This window comes from Eurytemora carolleeae, unplaced genomic scaffold (genome assembly GCF_000591075.1).
Source record: "Eurytemora carolleeae unplaced genomic scaffold, Eaff_2.0 scaffold223, whole genome shotgun sequence".
Lineage (NCBI taxonomy): Eukaryota > Metazoa > Arthropoda > Copepoda > Calanoida > Temoridae > Eurytemora > Eurytemora carolleeae.
The window spans coordinates 233,796-246,575 of NW_019396601.1; the positions used below are offsets into that span (position 1 = coordinate 233,796).

The 12,780-nt window shown below is 33.9% G+C and overlaps 1 protein-coding gene across 2 annotated transcripts in view; it reads right to left on the minus strand.

Moving 5' to 3' along the window:
• Positions 1-805: 805 nt before the first annotated feature.
• The window catches only part of LOC111706140 (uncharacterized), a 20,196-nt gene continuing 8,221 nt past the window's right edge, over positions 806-12,780 (minus strand). Inside the window, exons 5-10 of one of the 2 annotated variants that reach the window (XM_023478924.1) lie at positions 8,020-8,124; positions 5,732-5,811; positions 4,739-4,849; positions 3,718-3,772; positions 2,125-2,208; positions 838-937 (exon numbers count right to left, since the gene is read on the minus strand). In XM_023478924.1, coding sequence (XP_023334692.1) covers positions 890-937; positions 2,125-2,208; positions 3,718-3,772; positions 4,739-4,849; positions 5,732-5,811; positions 8,020-8,124 — 483 coding nt within the window. In that variant the 3' untranslated portion in view covers positions 838-889. Of the gene's footprint in view, positions 938-2,124; positions 2,209-3,717; positions 3,773-4,738; positions 4,850-5,731; positions 5,812-8,019; positions 8,125-12,780 lie in introns of both variants that reach the window. The other variant, XM_023478925.1, reaches the window with a different exon arrangement.

A 12,780-nucleotide genomic window follows, 5' to 3' on the forward strand; every position in this document is an offset into this window, starting at 1 on the left:
TAAAGTTCGAATTACTAAGGTTGCAAAAAGATAAGGATTAGAAAATTTTATATTAATGGAAGTAAATTAATTTTGAAAAAATTTTGAATATATAAAGTTAAGTTCATCATGTTTCGCAAATCTTTAAATGCGACAACATTTTTTCCAGTTTGTTTAATTTTGTTTTTGAATGTCAAAAAAGTGATTAGATAATTTGGCCCTGCTATTATTGCGTCTTTTACTTAAGATTTTTGAATAAATTTGTTGATAAATACAGGTTTACCCACATAGGTTGAGACTTCTGAGACGACTGTGCAGAATTTATACTGTCTGTTTCCTTAAATTTTTTATTCTCTGTAACTGTAAACTTGTTTCTTCTTTGCCTTATCATGGAATGAGCCACAACATCTCTATTTATGTCATTGTAATGGGTATTATTAAGTGCGTGTGAAAATACCGGAAAAAACTTTTTCGCAGGCATGATACCCAACAATAGCATATATAGTTTTATTCAATTTTACTCAAATTCTTTAAAAGCAGGTCGATAAAGTTACTTAATCATCCTGTTGTAGGGTGATTAAGTAACTTTATCACCCTACAATGAGAAAAATTAAATATGAAATTTTAAATTCTAATAGCAGGGTGAAAAAGTTACTTTTTCGCCCTATTGTAGGCCGATAAAGTCACTTAATCACCCTACAACGGGAAATATTAGGTGTGATAAATTCCATCAAAATTGAATTAGATTGTTTTCAAAGAAGACGACTTAGTTAAGCCCTGGAATTGCCAGATTTAAAGAGTTTTAGGTCGTCCTTAAAGTCCCATCCTTTGTGTGTAACTCTCTATTTCAAATATAAATACATTTTTGAACAATTTTTTTTTTATATTCAGTGAACGATTAACAAATGAACTAGATTAGAAATTGAGTTTCTGCTTGTAATCCTTCCTCTAAACCATCCTGAACAAAAATACATAATTATCATCTATATCAGTTGATCTTCTTATAACATCATCATCTATATATATCGTATATCATATATATATATCATCTATATAAGGAAGGAACTGTAGAAAATATTTTTAAAGTCTTATAATTTTCATTTTGTGGGGTTCTCTTCTATTAAAGAAATTTGCGGATTTCTTGTATCAGAGCCAATGGAGGATATTGTCAGAACTTTTAAAGCTAGACAAACAACTCTATCTTCCATATTATTGATCAGATAAAGGGTTTATGGCCGGGTACCGTCTTGAATCGGACATTCCTATCTTATTTTTAAAGGGACCGTTCACTTATTTGGGTAATTTCAGGGTAAACTAAACAGCCTATTCGCTGTTGATTGATAATAGTCTTACTTTTCAAAGACAACTGAGGCCGGAGAAAAAGCCGAAATTTGAGCGGAAAGGGACGGCCCCTCTCTATAGGTAATAATAATTAAGTTATATTATTGATATTCCAGGTCAAAATTGTGTACGATATAGATTACAGGGTGTCCTAGGAAGCATGGAAATTAAGAGTCGACATATAAATAGTCTTTTGATCCAATTACGCATCAGTCGTAAATTTGATACACTGGGATTTCCAAAATTTGATCTGTCTAATTTTTTACCCTCGACAATTGATTGAGTTGCAGTAGAAAAGACAAGTTCAATTTCGTCACTTAATTTCTATGTTTTTAGGGACACCCTGTGGAAGTATACTATATAAAATGAGAAAGGAAGGATGTTAATATACAAATGAAATGCATAAATTCACAACCTCAAGATAATATATGTAAAATAGAAATAAAGAATTCTAAATTATATTTCAGTTTCCGACCGTAAAATTTGTTAAAGATAAAAAATTAAAAGAAATTTGAAATAAGTGAATTCAGTTTTTTTGACAGTTTTTTATGTCAGCGCTTTAATACTTAAAGCATACGAAAGAACCCCAATCTAAAAGTTGCAAGATCTGAGCCGGTACAACATGTACTACGTATATGCATTCAATCGTACTGTCCAGTCTGGCTACTCAGTGTAGAGTTGACCCAGCACGTTTTATGCAACAAATGTTACCTTGCAAGGTTACAGTGGCAGATCTCTGTAGAATCCCGATGTGAATCGATTATATCACTTTCAATGGAAAAATATCAAATGAAAGATACTTTCCTCGGAATCCGTTGAATCCTCATCCTCGTCCTCATCCTCGTCCTCATCTGAAGATTCGTCCTCGGACCAGTGGTCTGTCCTCTCCTACAGGTTCCAAGTATTAAAATAAAAACTTTACGCTTAAAGGGACTGTTCACGTAGTTTCTAGTGACTCTCCACTTCAAGAGACTGTTCACGTAGTTTCTAGTGACTCTCCACTTAAAGAGACTGTTCACGTAGTTTCTAGTGACTCTCCACTTAAAGGAAATGTCTCAAGCGACCCTTCAAGCAAATATGTCAATGACCGACTCACAACGGTTCCCTTGAATCTGATCAATTATGTGGATATTATCGTTTTTCTAGGCTTAAAAGTGTTTGTTTCTGATAATTCCTGTATGTTTTTCTTCAATATAAATGCGTAAGTGACGTTTGCAGAGGAAGCACAATTGAAAACAATCAGTTTTCAAAATTATAAATATTGATATCTACTCGTTGTGAATTGGGCATGGACATCTTTACATGAAGGAGCACAATAACTTACGCTTACAGTCTCTTTAAAGAGTTGATTTGGAACCTTTAACTGAGTTACGATGAAGAAGATAACGGTTGGTTTTTTACTAAAATTGATAATTCGGTAAACATAATCTCTTTCCGTTAAATAAAAGAAGAAAATCAATTTTCAAAATATGAAAACAAGGATTTCTCCATCAGACGAAGGTTTAAAAAGTATCTGTTGTGATTCAGACATTCGAGACCAAGAAATATTACATTTTAAAACTTCTCTTTGTAATTTTCAAAATCTTTTGGAAACCAATCATTCTTCTGTGTCAGTGTATTTGAATGATGTTGTTATAAAGCAAATATTTAGTTTTAACAATAGCTTTAAAATCAACTTATTAAATTAAAAGGGTCTGTTTGCATTGCACAATTGTTGTGTTTTATGTTCATTGAACTATTTAAAATATGAAAATCAAGTCGTCTTCCTTTTCCACACAGTTTTATGGGTGTCAAACATGTAGAATTTTAGTTTTATATTGAGAAAATGGTCTTGATTTTTATGCTTCATTTCAAAATTTTCCAATATTTATTTTATTATATAATCTCTCGTAAAGGTTTTACTATTATGACAGACATCAAATTTCAAGGCCTTAGTTTCTGGAGAATATATTTCCTTTATGTTTTAAAACTGGAGGGGGGAGGGTGGGAGAGGGGGAAGGACGAGATGGGAGGAGAAAGATTCGGGTTCAACTAAAATATTAATACATAGACTCATCCTCATCCAGCCGGGTTAATCTAGAATATTCATCCCTGATGTCCCTGCATGTTTTATTCTTTTTTAAATAATTTGTCCGGTAGAATATATGAATGGGTGACTGACACACAACAAAATTGATTTCCTAATTTATAAATAGTAGCTTGAGAACCCAGCAAAGCCACAAGCTAAGAGAATCCCCGTAGTTCTCCCAATTTCCCGGGGTAAATTCAGGACACTTCCTGCACGTTGTTACTTCCTTGTATACTTTCAGTGATAGTTTTTGACATAATATTTTACTCAAATAGATTCTAGTACTTGATAATCTATTTGATTTTACTCGTTTTTAAATTTGAATCTTCCTTATGTATATTTAGACTGTCCTCATCCGGGAATCTTTGGCGACAAAAACTGCACCTAATATAATATGATAAAGTTTTATTAACAAATCAATCTTTTTTCGATCACTACTTTATATGCTCAATTTCCCTAAGGCATTGATTAAAGCTAGCAAAGGGCAAAGTATACTTTAAAAACGGCTTCCACTTTCTCGAAAAAGAACTATATTCTGTAATCAAGAGTGTTGATATTTTCGTGATCTTTCTTTATTTTTAACATAATATAAACTTGTCAAATCGCAAATGAGTCGAATTTGGAAGAAAGTTTTTATATTTTTTGCTGTTTGTTTGCCAATTTGATTCTCTCTTGATATATTTTTAAATACCAAATCAAACTCAAAACCTGAATTTGTAACGTCTGTCTCAAATTTCTTAATCCCACGAGGTTATTTGTCTTCATGAAGTTTTCATGCTAAACTGTTATTTCAATAAAGGGACTGTGTAAGATATTGGTTTAATGAATAAAGGGACTGTGTAAGATATTGGTCTAATGAATAAAGGGACTGTGAAAGATATTGGTTTAATGAATAAAGGGACTGTGTAAGATATTGGTTTAATGAATAAAGGGACTGTATAAGATATTGGTTTAATGAATAAAGGGACTGTGTAAAATATTGGTCTAATGAATAAAGGGACTTTGCAAGATATTGGTCTAATGATTAAAGGGACTGTGTAAGATATTGGTTTAATGAGTAAAGGGACTGTGCAAGATATTGGTCTAATGAATAAAGGGACTGTATAAGATATTGGTCTAATGAATAAAGACTGTGTAAGATATTGGTCTAATGAATAAAGGGACTGTGTAAGATATTGATGAATAAAGGGACTGTGTAAGATATTGGTTTAATGAATAAAGGGACTGTGTAAGATATTGGTTTAATGAATAAAGGGACTAAGTAAGATATTGGTTTAATGAATAATTAAAGAGACTGTGTAAGATATGGTTTAAAGAATAAAGGGACTGTGTAAGATATTAGTATCTGACCCCCAGTGTTGAAAGTATAAACGATGATCTTCAAGGGATTGATGAGAAACAAACCATTCCTCACACACACCACACTCCCAGTCATCCTCATCCTCATCCAGCCGGGTTAATCTAGAAAATTCATCCATATATATACTCATCCTCATCCTCATCCAGCCGGGTTAATCTAGAATATTCATCCATTCATATACTCATCCTCATCCTCATCCAGCCTGGATAATCTAGAATATTCATCCATAGATATACTCATCCTCATCCTCATCCAGCCTGGATAATCTAGAATATTCATCTATATATATGTTCATCCTCATCCTCATCCAGCCGGGTTAATCTAGAATATTCATCCATTCATATACTCATCCTAATCCTCATCCAGTCGGGTTAAACTAAAATATTAATACATAGACTCATCCTCATCCAGCCGGGTTAATCTAGAATATTCATCCCTGATGTCCCTGCATGTTTTATTCTTTTTTAAATAATTTGTCCGGTAGAATATATGAATGGGTGACTGACACACAACANTCTTCTTTCAATCTCAATTTTTCCCGGATTTGATTTTTCTCCTGATAAATGTATAGAATCCAGCCTATCCTTCTATAATCTAGAATCTAATCTATCATTCTTAAAGTAGACATCTTCTAAATATGTTCTCTCTCTTTGTAACTTGGTGTACTATTGTTAGAAAGAAATAGTTCAATCATCGGAATGATTTTGAACTGATTTTCTTTTGTTATCAAAGTTGCAAAGCACTTGTTTATACATAGTTTTATTTCTTTAGAAGTAGTTCGCAAAATCTACCTTTCAACATTCTTTGATCCCAGTCTCATGGGGATTTAAACAATCGGTAATAGATATTAAATGTTATGAATAGTGTTGAAATACCACCATAACCACCATCTGACTGGTTGAACAAGTTTTCTGTGATCTGATTGGTTGACATAGTTTTCTGTAATTTGATTGGTTGAAGAAGACTGTCCTAACCAGTTTTACCTGGCTGAGATACTGTTGACCTGTTCCCGGCCCTGCTCTATACAACGAATAAAAGAGCTGGGTACAAAAGCAGGGTCAACCTATGTAACAAATCGTATTCATCTGTTAAAAATATACTTACTCATTGTAGCACTAGTAAAATGAGAGTGTATGCATTCCCAACAGTGCTATGCTGACAAAAATGCTGTGGCATGGAAGACCGAACAGTGGCTCATGACGGAAGACAATAAAGCTAATATGGGGCATGGAAGGAAAACTATATGTGGCTCATGGCGGCCTGCCTTCCCCTACTCTGGATAGCACTGGTGAGAATGCGTATACATTCTCATCTGCTTGGTGTTACAATTTATAGAAATAGTAATTAGTGTAATTGTAATATACTGGGTCCCATGCACATCATATTGGATTAAATAAAAAACTCGTCATCCATGGAATAAGAGCAAACCCAGTCTCTAGAATGAAGGCTTTCAGAATATTTCATGTGCGTTCCCCTTTTTTAAGTTTATAATGCTACTTTTGCCATCAACATTTTTATTGCGCACATTTAAACATAAAAAAACGAGTCTTTCAATGTCGTCGTCACTTCAAGCAAGCGACGTTTTTTAAAAGGGACATATCCAAGGAGTATGGATAGAAGGGAGATACAACTGACGCGGTCCGCCCTACCATATCATTATTTGCAGACGGTACTTCATTTGTATAAGAAATATTCAGAATAGGTTATTGTATACGCGGTAATTGTACTGGGCCAAAAAGGGAAGGGGGGTGAAGAATATGGGGGGAAAATGGAGGGGTCTGATATCGGGTTTCAACATATTTTAAAAAAATTCCTTTTTAAAATTTTGTAGCGTCGAAATCAACGCATTCGACGGGGTCTGCGTAAAATCTACGCTATCTGGTCTAGTCGGGAATACAAAAATCATAATAAGCATAGGCAAAATCTGTGTTTTTTGTACAGTAAATCCCAGATATATGAATAAATAGACCGTCATAAGTTTTTTGATAATTCTAAAAAAACTTCTTTTTATTTTAATTCAGAATAAATTAAAAGCCCTGAAATATGCATGCAATAGATACATCATTTTCCGCGGTATTTGATCTTAATTTTGATCTTATGTACTACCATTTGATCTTACGTACTACCATTTGATCTTACTTACTACAACTTTATAACAAACTCTTTTTAATAATTATTTTTTTCTCCAGATATCTAACTCATTGCTACTCAGATAAAAGTTTAAAGGATACCGCTGTGAATTGGACATGCAGCTGTGCAGTCTCATAACGAAACTAAGAACAGAAATGAAAAATGTTTTTAAAATTAACTTTTTTCAAAACAACTTTAAAGAAAAATAGCTTATAAGGATGAAAAGGGCGTTGCATGGGTGTGGGGGAAGATGGTGTGATTTTAATCAGTATATTCTAAACATCTTGTATCAAAAAGAAAAATTATTGAAACTTCCATGGAACGTTGCAATAGATAATAATTAACTAAATTAAATGGATTTAATCTAATCTTGTAATAAATTTAATGAGATAATTAGTTTCCTTCAGCTTATAGAACTAATGAAGAAAAGATAAAATCAGGTCTATATATTGTGTAAAATAATTTGCCGATGTTTCCACAAGAACAATTATTTAGCAATTTTCTCGTTAATTAGTGCAAATTTCCGGTTAATGGCGACCTTTGAACTTAAGGAGTATGTTATGGTGCACCATTTTTACTGTTCATAATTTTTTCAAAATGAGCCAGTTTAGAGGAGAGATTGAATTCATTTTTGGGGAAAATTAGCAGTTTACAGTAAAGAGAAATCAACACTATTTTAATTTTAAAACTTTAATATAAAAATCTTTATATGCATATATTTTTTTTGGCATGACGGACGTGGCTGGAGTTTTGAAAATCGCAATTTCAATGCAGTAAATTTACAATTTAAAAACGTTATAATTGCCGGAAGACTCAAATGTTGCGGCATGGAAAACCGAACGGTTGTGGCTTATACTTTCAAACTAAAAGCTAAAAACTTCTGTTCACCGGAGACGTACTTTAAAGCAATCTACCCTCCATTTATAGAGCGGCATATCCAATTCACAAAGGTACAAATGTCAACCCGGAAAAATGGATTCTTTTCAATTGCAGATTTTTGTTTTTGAGACAATGGAGGAAAATGTCAGATTTAAAAAAGCCAAGCTAGAAATACGACGATATCTCCCACATTGTTGATCAGATTGATCAGATAAGATCATAATTTCTACTTTATCTATTCTCTACTCTGTGTGACGTATACCTTCTGGATAGAGATTGTTGACAAACACCCGGTGTACTGCAGATGTTTGTAAACACAAAGTGCAAGAGAGTTCAGAGCAAACCATTGAGAGCAGATCTGTGTTACCTAAATATTAAATCATTTACCCATAAAAATGTACAACTTAAGGGTACCATTGTGAATCGGACATGCCAATTTACTTGTGTAGAGTACAAAGTACAAGTGGAGAGTACAATGTACGGAGGGTACAATGTACAAGTTGAGGGTACAATGCACAAGTGGAGAGTACAATGTACAAGTGGAGGGTACAATGTACAAGTGGAGAGTACAATGCACAAGTGGAGGGTACAATGCACAAGTGGAGAGTACAATTTACAAGTGGAGAGTACAATGTACAAGTGGAGGGTACAATGTACAAGTGGAGAGTACAATGCACAAGTGGAGGGTACAATGTACAAGTGGAGAGTACAATGTACAATGTACAAGTGGATGGTACAATGCACAAGTGGAGAGTACAATGTACAAGTGGAGAGTATAATGTACAAGTGGAGGGTACAATGTACAAGTGGAGGGTACAATATACAAGTGGAGAGTACAATGCACAAGTGAAGGGTACAATGTAAAAGTGGAGAGTACAATGTACAAGTGGAGAGTACAATGCACAAGTTGAGGGTACAAAGTGGAGAGTACAATGCCCAATTGCAGGGTACAATGTACAAGTGGAGAGTACAATGTACAAGTGAAGAGTACAATGTACAAGTGTTTAAGGTTTATTTATTGCCCTTTTTAAAAGTACCAATGCTAGAGAGAGCACTGAAAAATGAATATTATTTTCCATCTTATTGAAAACTGTTTTTTTATCATTAGAAAACATATTTATTCTTCTATTTACTTAGGTTTTCCTCAGAACATCAAACACCCCACTTCACACAACCACGGCAAACTAAAGTTGACTGCACTGCATTATATGAAAGGGGGCTAACGTCGAAAAATATTTGACGATTATTTGGCCGCTAGATGTCTATGCTCTCGATGCTTCTGGAGTTCCACGCTGAAAGAAACTCCAATGACACCTAGCGACAAAAAATCGTCGTTTAAAGTATACTTAATACGAATACGTCGGAAAAAAATTGATGATTATAGGTTGTATCATCTGAACTAAAGGAGCAATGAGGTCACAAAGTCGTAGCACTAAAGGCAAATAAATTTCCCTTTTGTCTCCCGGTTAGTTTGCAGTGTAATGAATAAAAAAAAATTACCCTAATTCTTACATGTGGGTTTATTTCATGATCAAAGAGATAGTCCAGGGGCGTACGAGGGAGGGGCGTACGAGGGAGGGGCTCCCTCCCTTTAAAATACTTTAAATCTCACTTTAAAACCTTTATTAAAAAGCTTTAATCAATACTGCCTTCAGTGTAAATATACATTTGATATCATTATTTATAATATGGATCCTTCCTATGAAAATAATGATATATTTGAAGTAAAGTTTCCATCTCTAATTTTCACCCCTTGAAGCTTACGCCATCACAGTATTAAAAGAAAGTGTGTGATGAGTCCACTTAAGAAAATTATATAAATAATTTATTAACACTCGTAATATGGAAGTGTGTATATGATCGAATAGTTGACATAGTTAAAAAATGTATTAATATTATTTCAAAAAAGGCTTTTTTAAGGGGAGGGGGCAAAATGTTGCCAAGGGGGGCACAACAACAAAAAGTATTTTCTGACGCGCTATTTTATGATCATAATAAATAATAAATAAGTATGAACGGCCATTTTATTGCAGAAATATTGTCTTGAGTACAAAAATCATTATCTAGGAAATGAAAATATCCATTGTCTTGAAAAACGGTGAGAACCATAACACTCTGGAATAAGAAGACGACTTTTAGACTCAACACAGCAATTGTTCAGTGTCAACAGACCATTTTCACAAGTTATGACCTTAAATAGTCAAATGAACATGAGACATATCAATTGCTCAGTGTAAAAAGTAAAAAGACCCATTTCACATAATAAGTGATTTAATAAGTTACTTTTAAAACTATTTGCTTTGTAACAACTTCAAGTATGCTAAATTATTGCTTTAATGTTGTCTTCCTATTCCACAGTTTTCTGGTTGACACGGTTTTTTAGTTTTCAAAATAACTTTTTTTAAAAGATTACCCACATAACATTAAAAAACATACAACAATATAATTTACAAGACTTTGGCAGAAAAGGTCTCAACAGGAAAAGTGTTAACATATTGCAAAATGTTCGTCTTGGTGCGCTCTTTCAATATAGAAAAATAAAGTTACAACACGGGCAGCCGTAGTACATTTGAATTTCCGAGCCAGGTCAACCTTTCCGGTCCCAGTTTGTACTGTAACTAGCTCTATGGACAGGACTAGCCGGTGCAACAAGGTTGACGCGGTCAGACTTTATGCTTCAATAGGTTGAATTTACTTTTACTGAAGGGGTAGAGGTGTGTGACAAAGGATTTTTTTATCTCAAAGATCACAAATTAGTCATGAAGCAGGATTACTGTATTTTTCATTCCTGTTAAAAATTGCGAAAAAAATATATAAAAAATATCAAATAGTTGTTTTATCTTATTCTAAAGAATTTCTTAAGTTAAAGAGCTGATGCTATTTTGTAGCAAATTAATAAACTATGAAATAAAACAAGACACTCGTATATATATGTTCCCCATGGCCGGCCAAATGGGCGAACATTTTTTGAGGGAACTCAGGGGTAGCCTGGGGGTGATATAGGCTAAAAACATTTTTTTTTCTTTCTGTTTTCCACGGGCAATGCCGTGCCCTTCAGCTAGTATAATGAATAAAGTAAGAGATAATGCTTAGGAAAAATGGCTGAAACATTTAATTTTTGAAATTGTGCGATTTCAGAAAATGCCAAATACTGTTGAGCTTGAAAGGAAAGCAAAGTTCAAAGCATATGAATTTAATTGAAAAATGTGTCGCTCCACATATTTGAGGTCTATCTATCTTATTTATATGGAAACATCGTTCCAGGGTCGGATGTTTTAACACGTTAACATGCAAGAGCCTCAGCAGGAATTTTTCCAGAAAGGGGGGGGGGTGGTTTAACCTTTAATTTATTGGGTCTTAGTACCGAACTGGTAACCAAAGTTTTAACCCAAGGGATTACCTATCCATGGCGGCCGAATTGTAAGGAGGTCATCCTTGAACCCCTCCCCCCCCCCGCCCTCCATCTGTATACGCCACTGTCTACATTCTTTTACGTTATTTAATGAATCAAGCTAGAAGCACTTATATCGTTTAAAAAAATGCTAGAGGCACTTCTATCGTTTCTATCGTTTATGAATCAAGCTGCAGGCACTTTTATCGTTTCTGAATCAAGCTTTGAGGCACTTCTATCGTTTACTTTTTTGACAAAATTTTAGTTTACAGTGACGATAGTTAACGAAGGCACGAACGAAATGATAAAAACTACTTTTTCGTTTTATGAATAAAAAACTAGTATTTCAAAACCGATTGTTTTGAAAACGATCGTTTCGGTTTTAATTTGTTCTAGGTCGTTAACGATCAGTTCGTCTTTTAGAAAAGTAAAAAAGATCCATTCCATATACGTCCTATAGTCATAAGCATACTTAAATATTAGACAAAAATAGATCACTTAAAGTTTAAAAAAATATTTTTCTATATTCCCTTTAAAGATATTCAGCAAGTAGGTGTGTGTACATAAAAGAAAAACTAATACGTTGCAATAATATTATAGAAAACATCTCAAGCATGTTAAGAACTCAAATTTAAAAAAGAAATTAAATACTAATTGGAAGAATAATTGAAAATATTTAAAACTTATTGGAATTTCAATAGATTTTAAGTTGACGAATTCAAGTTGAATTTAAGATTTAATGAAATCCTTTATCATCCTTATAATTCTTTAAATTAAATCATTATTATAAATTATTATTCCAATCTGTTTCAATCAGGGAATACGTATGAGGGAAAGGGAACTGGTACCGGTCCGATTGAGAAAGCCATCTCACATGAGGGGGGGGCTATGGGGGCTCAGCCCCACCCCCTTCTGGATCAGTATAATCTGTGGTTTCTTGGGGGGTTTCAGGCCTCAACGGGTGCTGAGTCCAACCTGGACAAATTTCTGTGTGCGCTCCTGAGCACATGCACAAAAGATACTCGTGTGAACCATACCCTCCGTCCACTTTCCAAACCAAACATTTCCAAGGCTTCCGCGTAAATATAAACAAAAACCTCATGGAGCTAATAAAACTTAAAGTGCATTAAAAGAACCGATTTAAACATAATTTCAGTGAATCATTTACAAATAAACAGTGAAATTACTTTAACCAGATAAATATTTATTTCAGAAGAATTAAATTGCCTTAGACTTCAATTCAAACAACTTTTCGCCGTGCCACAGGAGGGAGGGAGTCCAGAGTTCCTCAAATAGTAATCACCGCCACCCAAATCTGTTTTGCGGCAAGCGCGCTCCTCAATTGGTAATCTCCACCACCTCAATTAGTAATCACCGTAAAATTTTGTCTTCTGTGATTTGAATTTAATGCACTTTTAACACAATATTCGACATCTATCGGGGTTTTATGGCATCTGTATTGACTTAAACTAAATTTTCAAATTATTTTCAGATTTGTTTGGTCAACAAAAACTGAGAATCAAGGCACAGTTCATTTTAGCCGAATCTTAGATCCAATTCGCCACTTTAATGACTGCATTTCATGATTGGCGTCAAGATACAAAAAAGGTCGGGCTGCCTGTTTACTAAAAA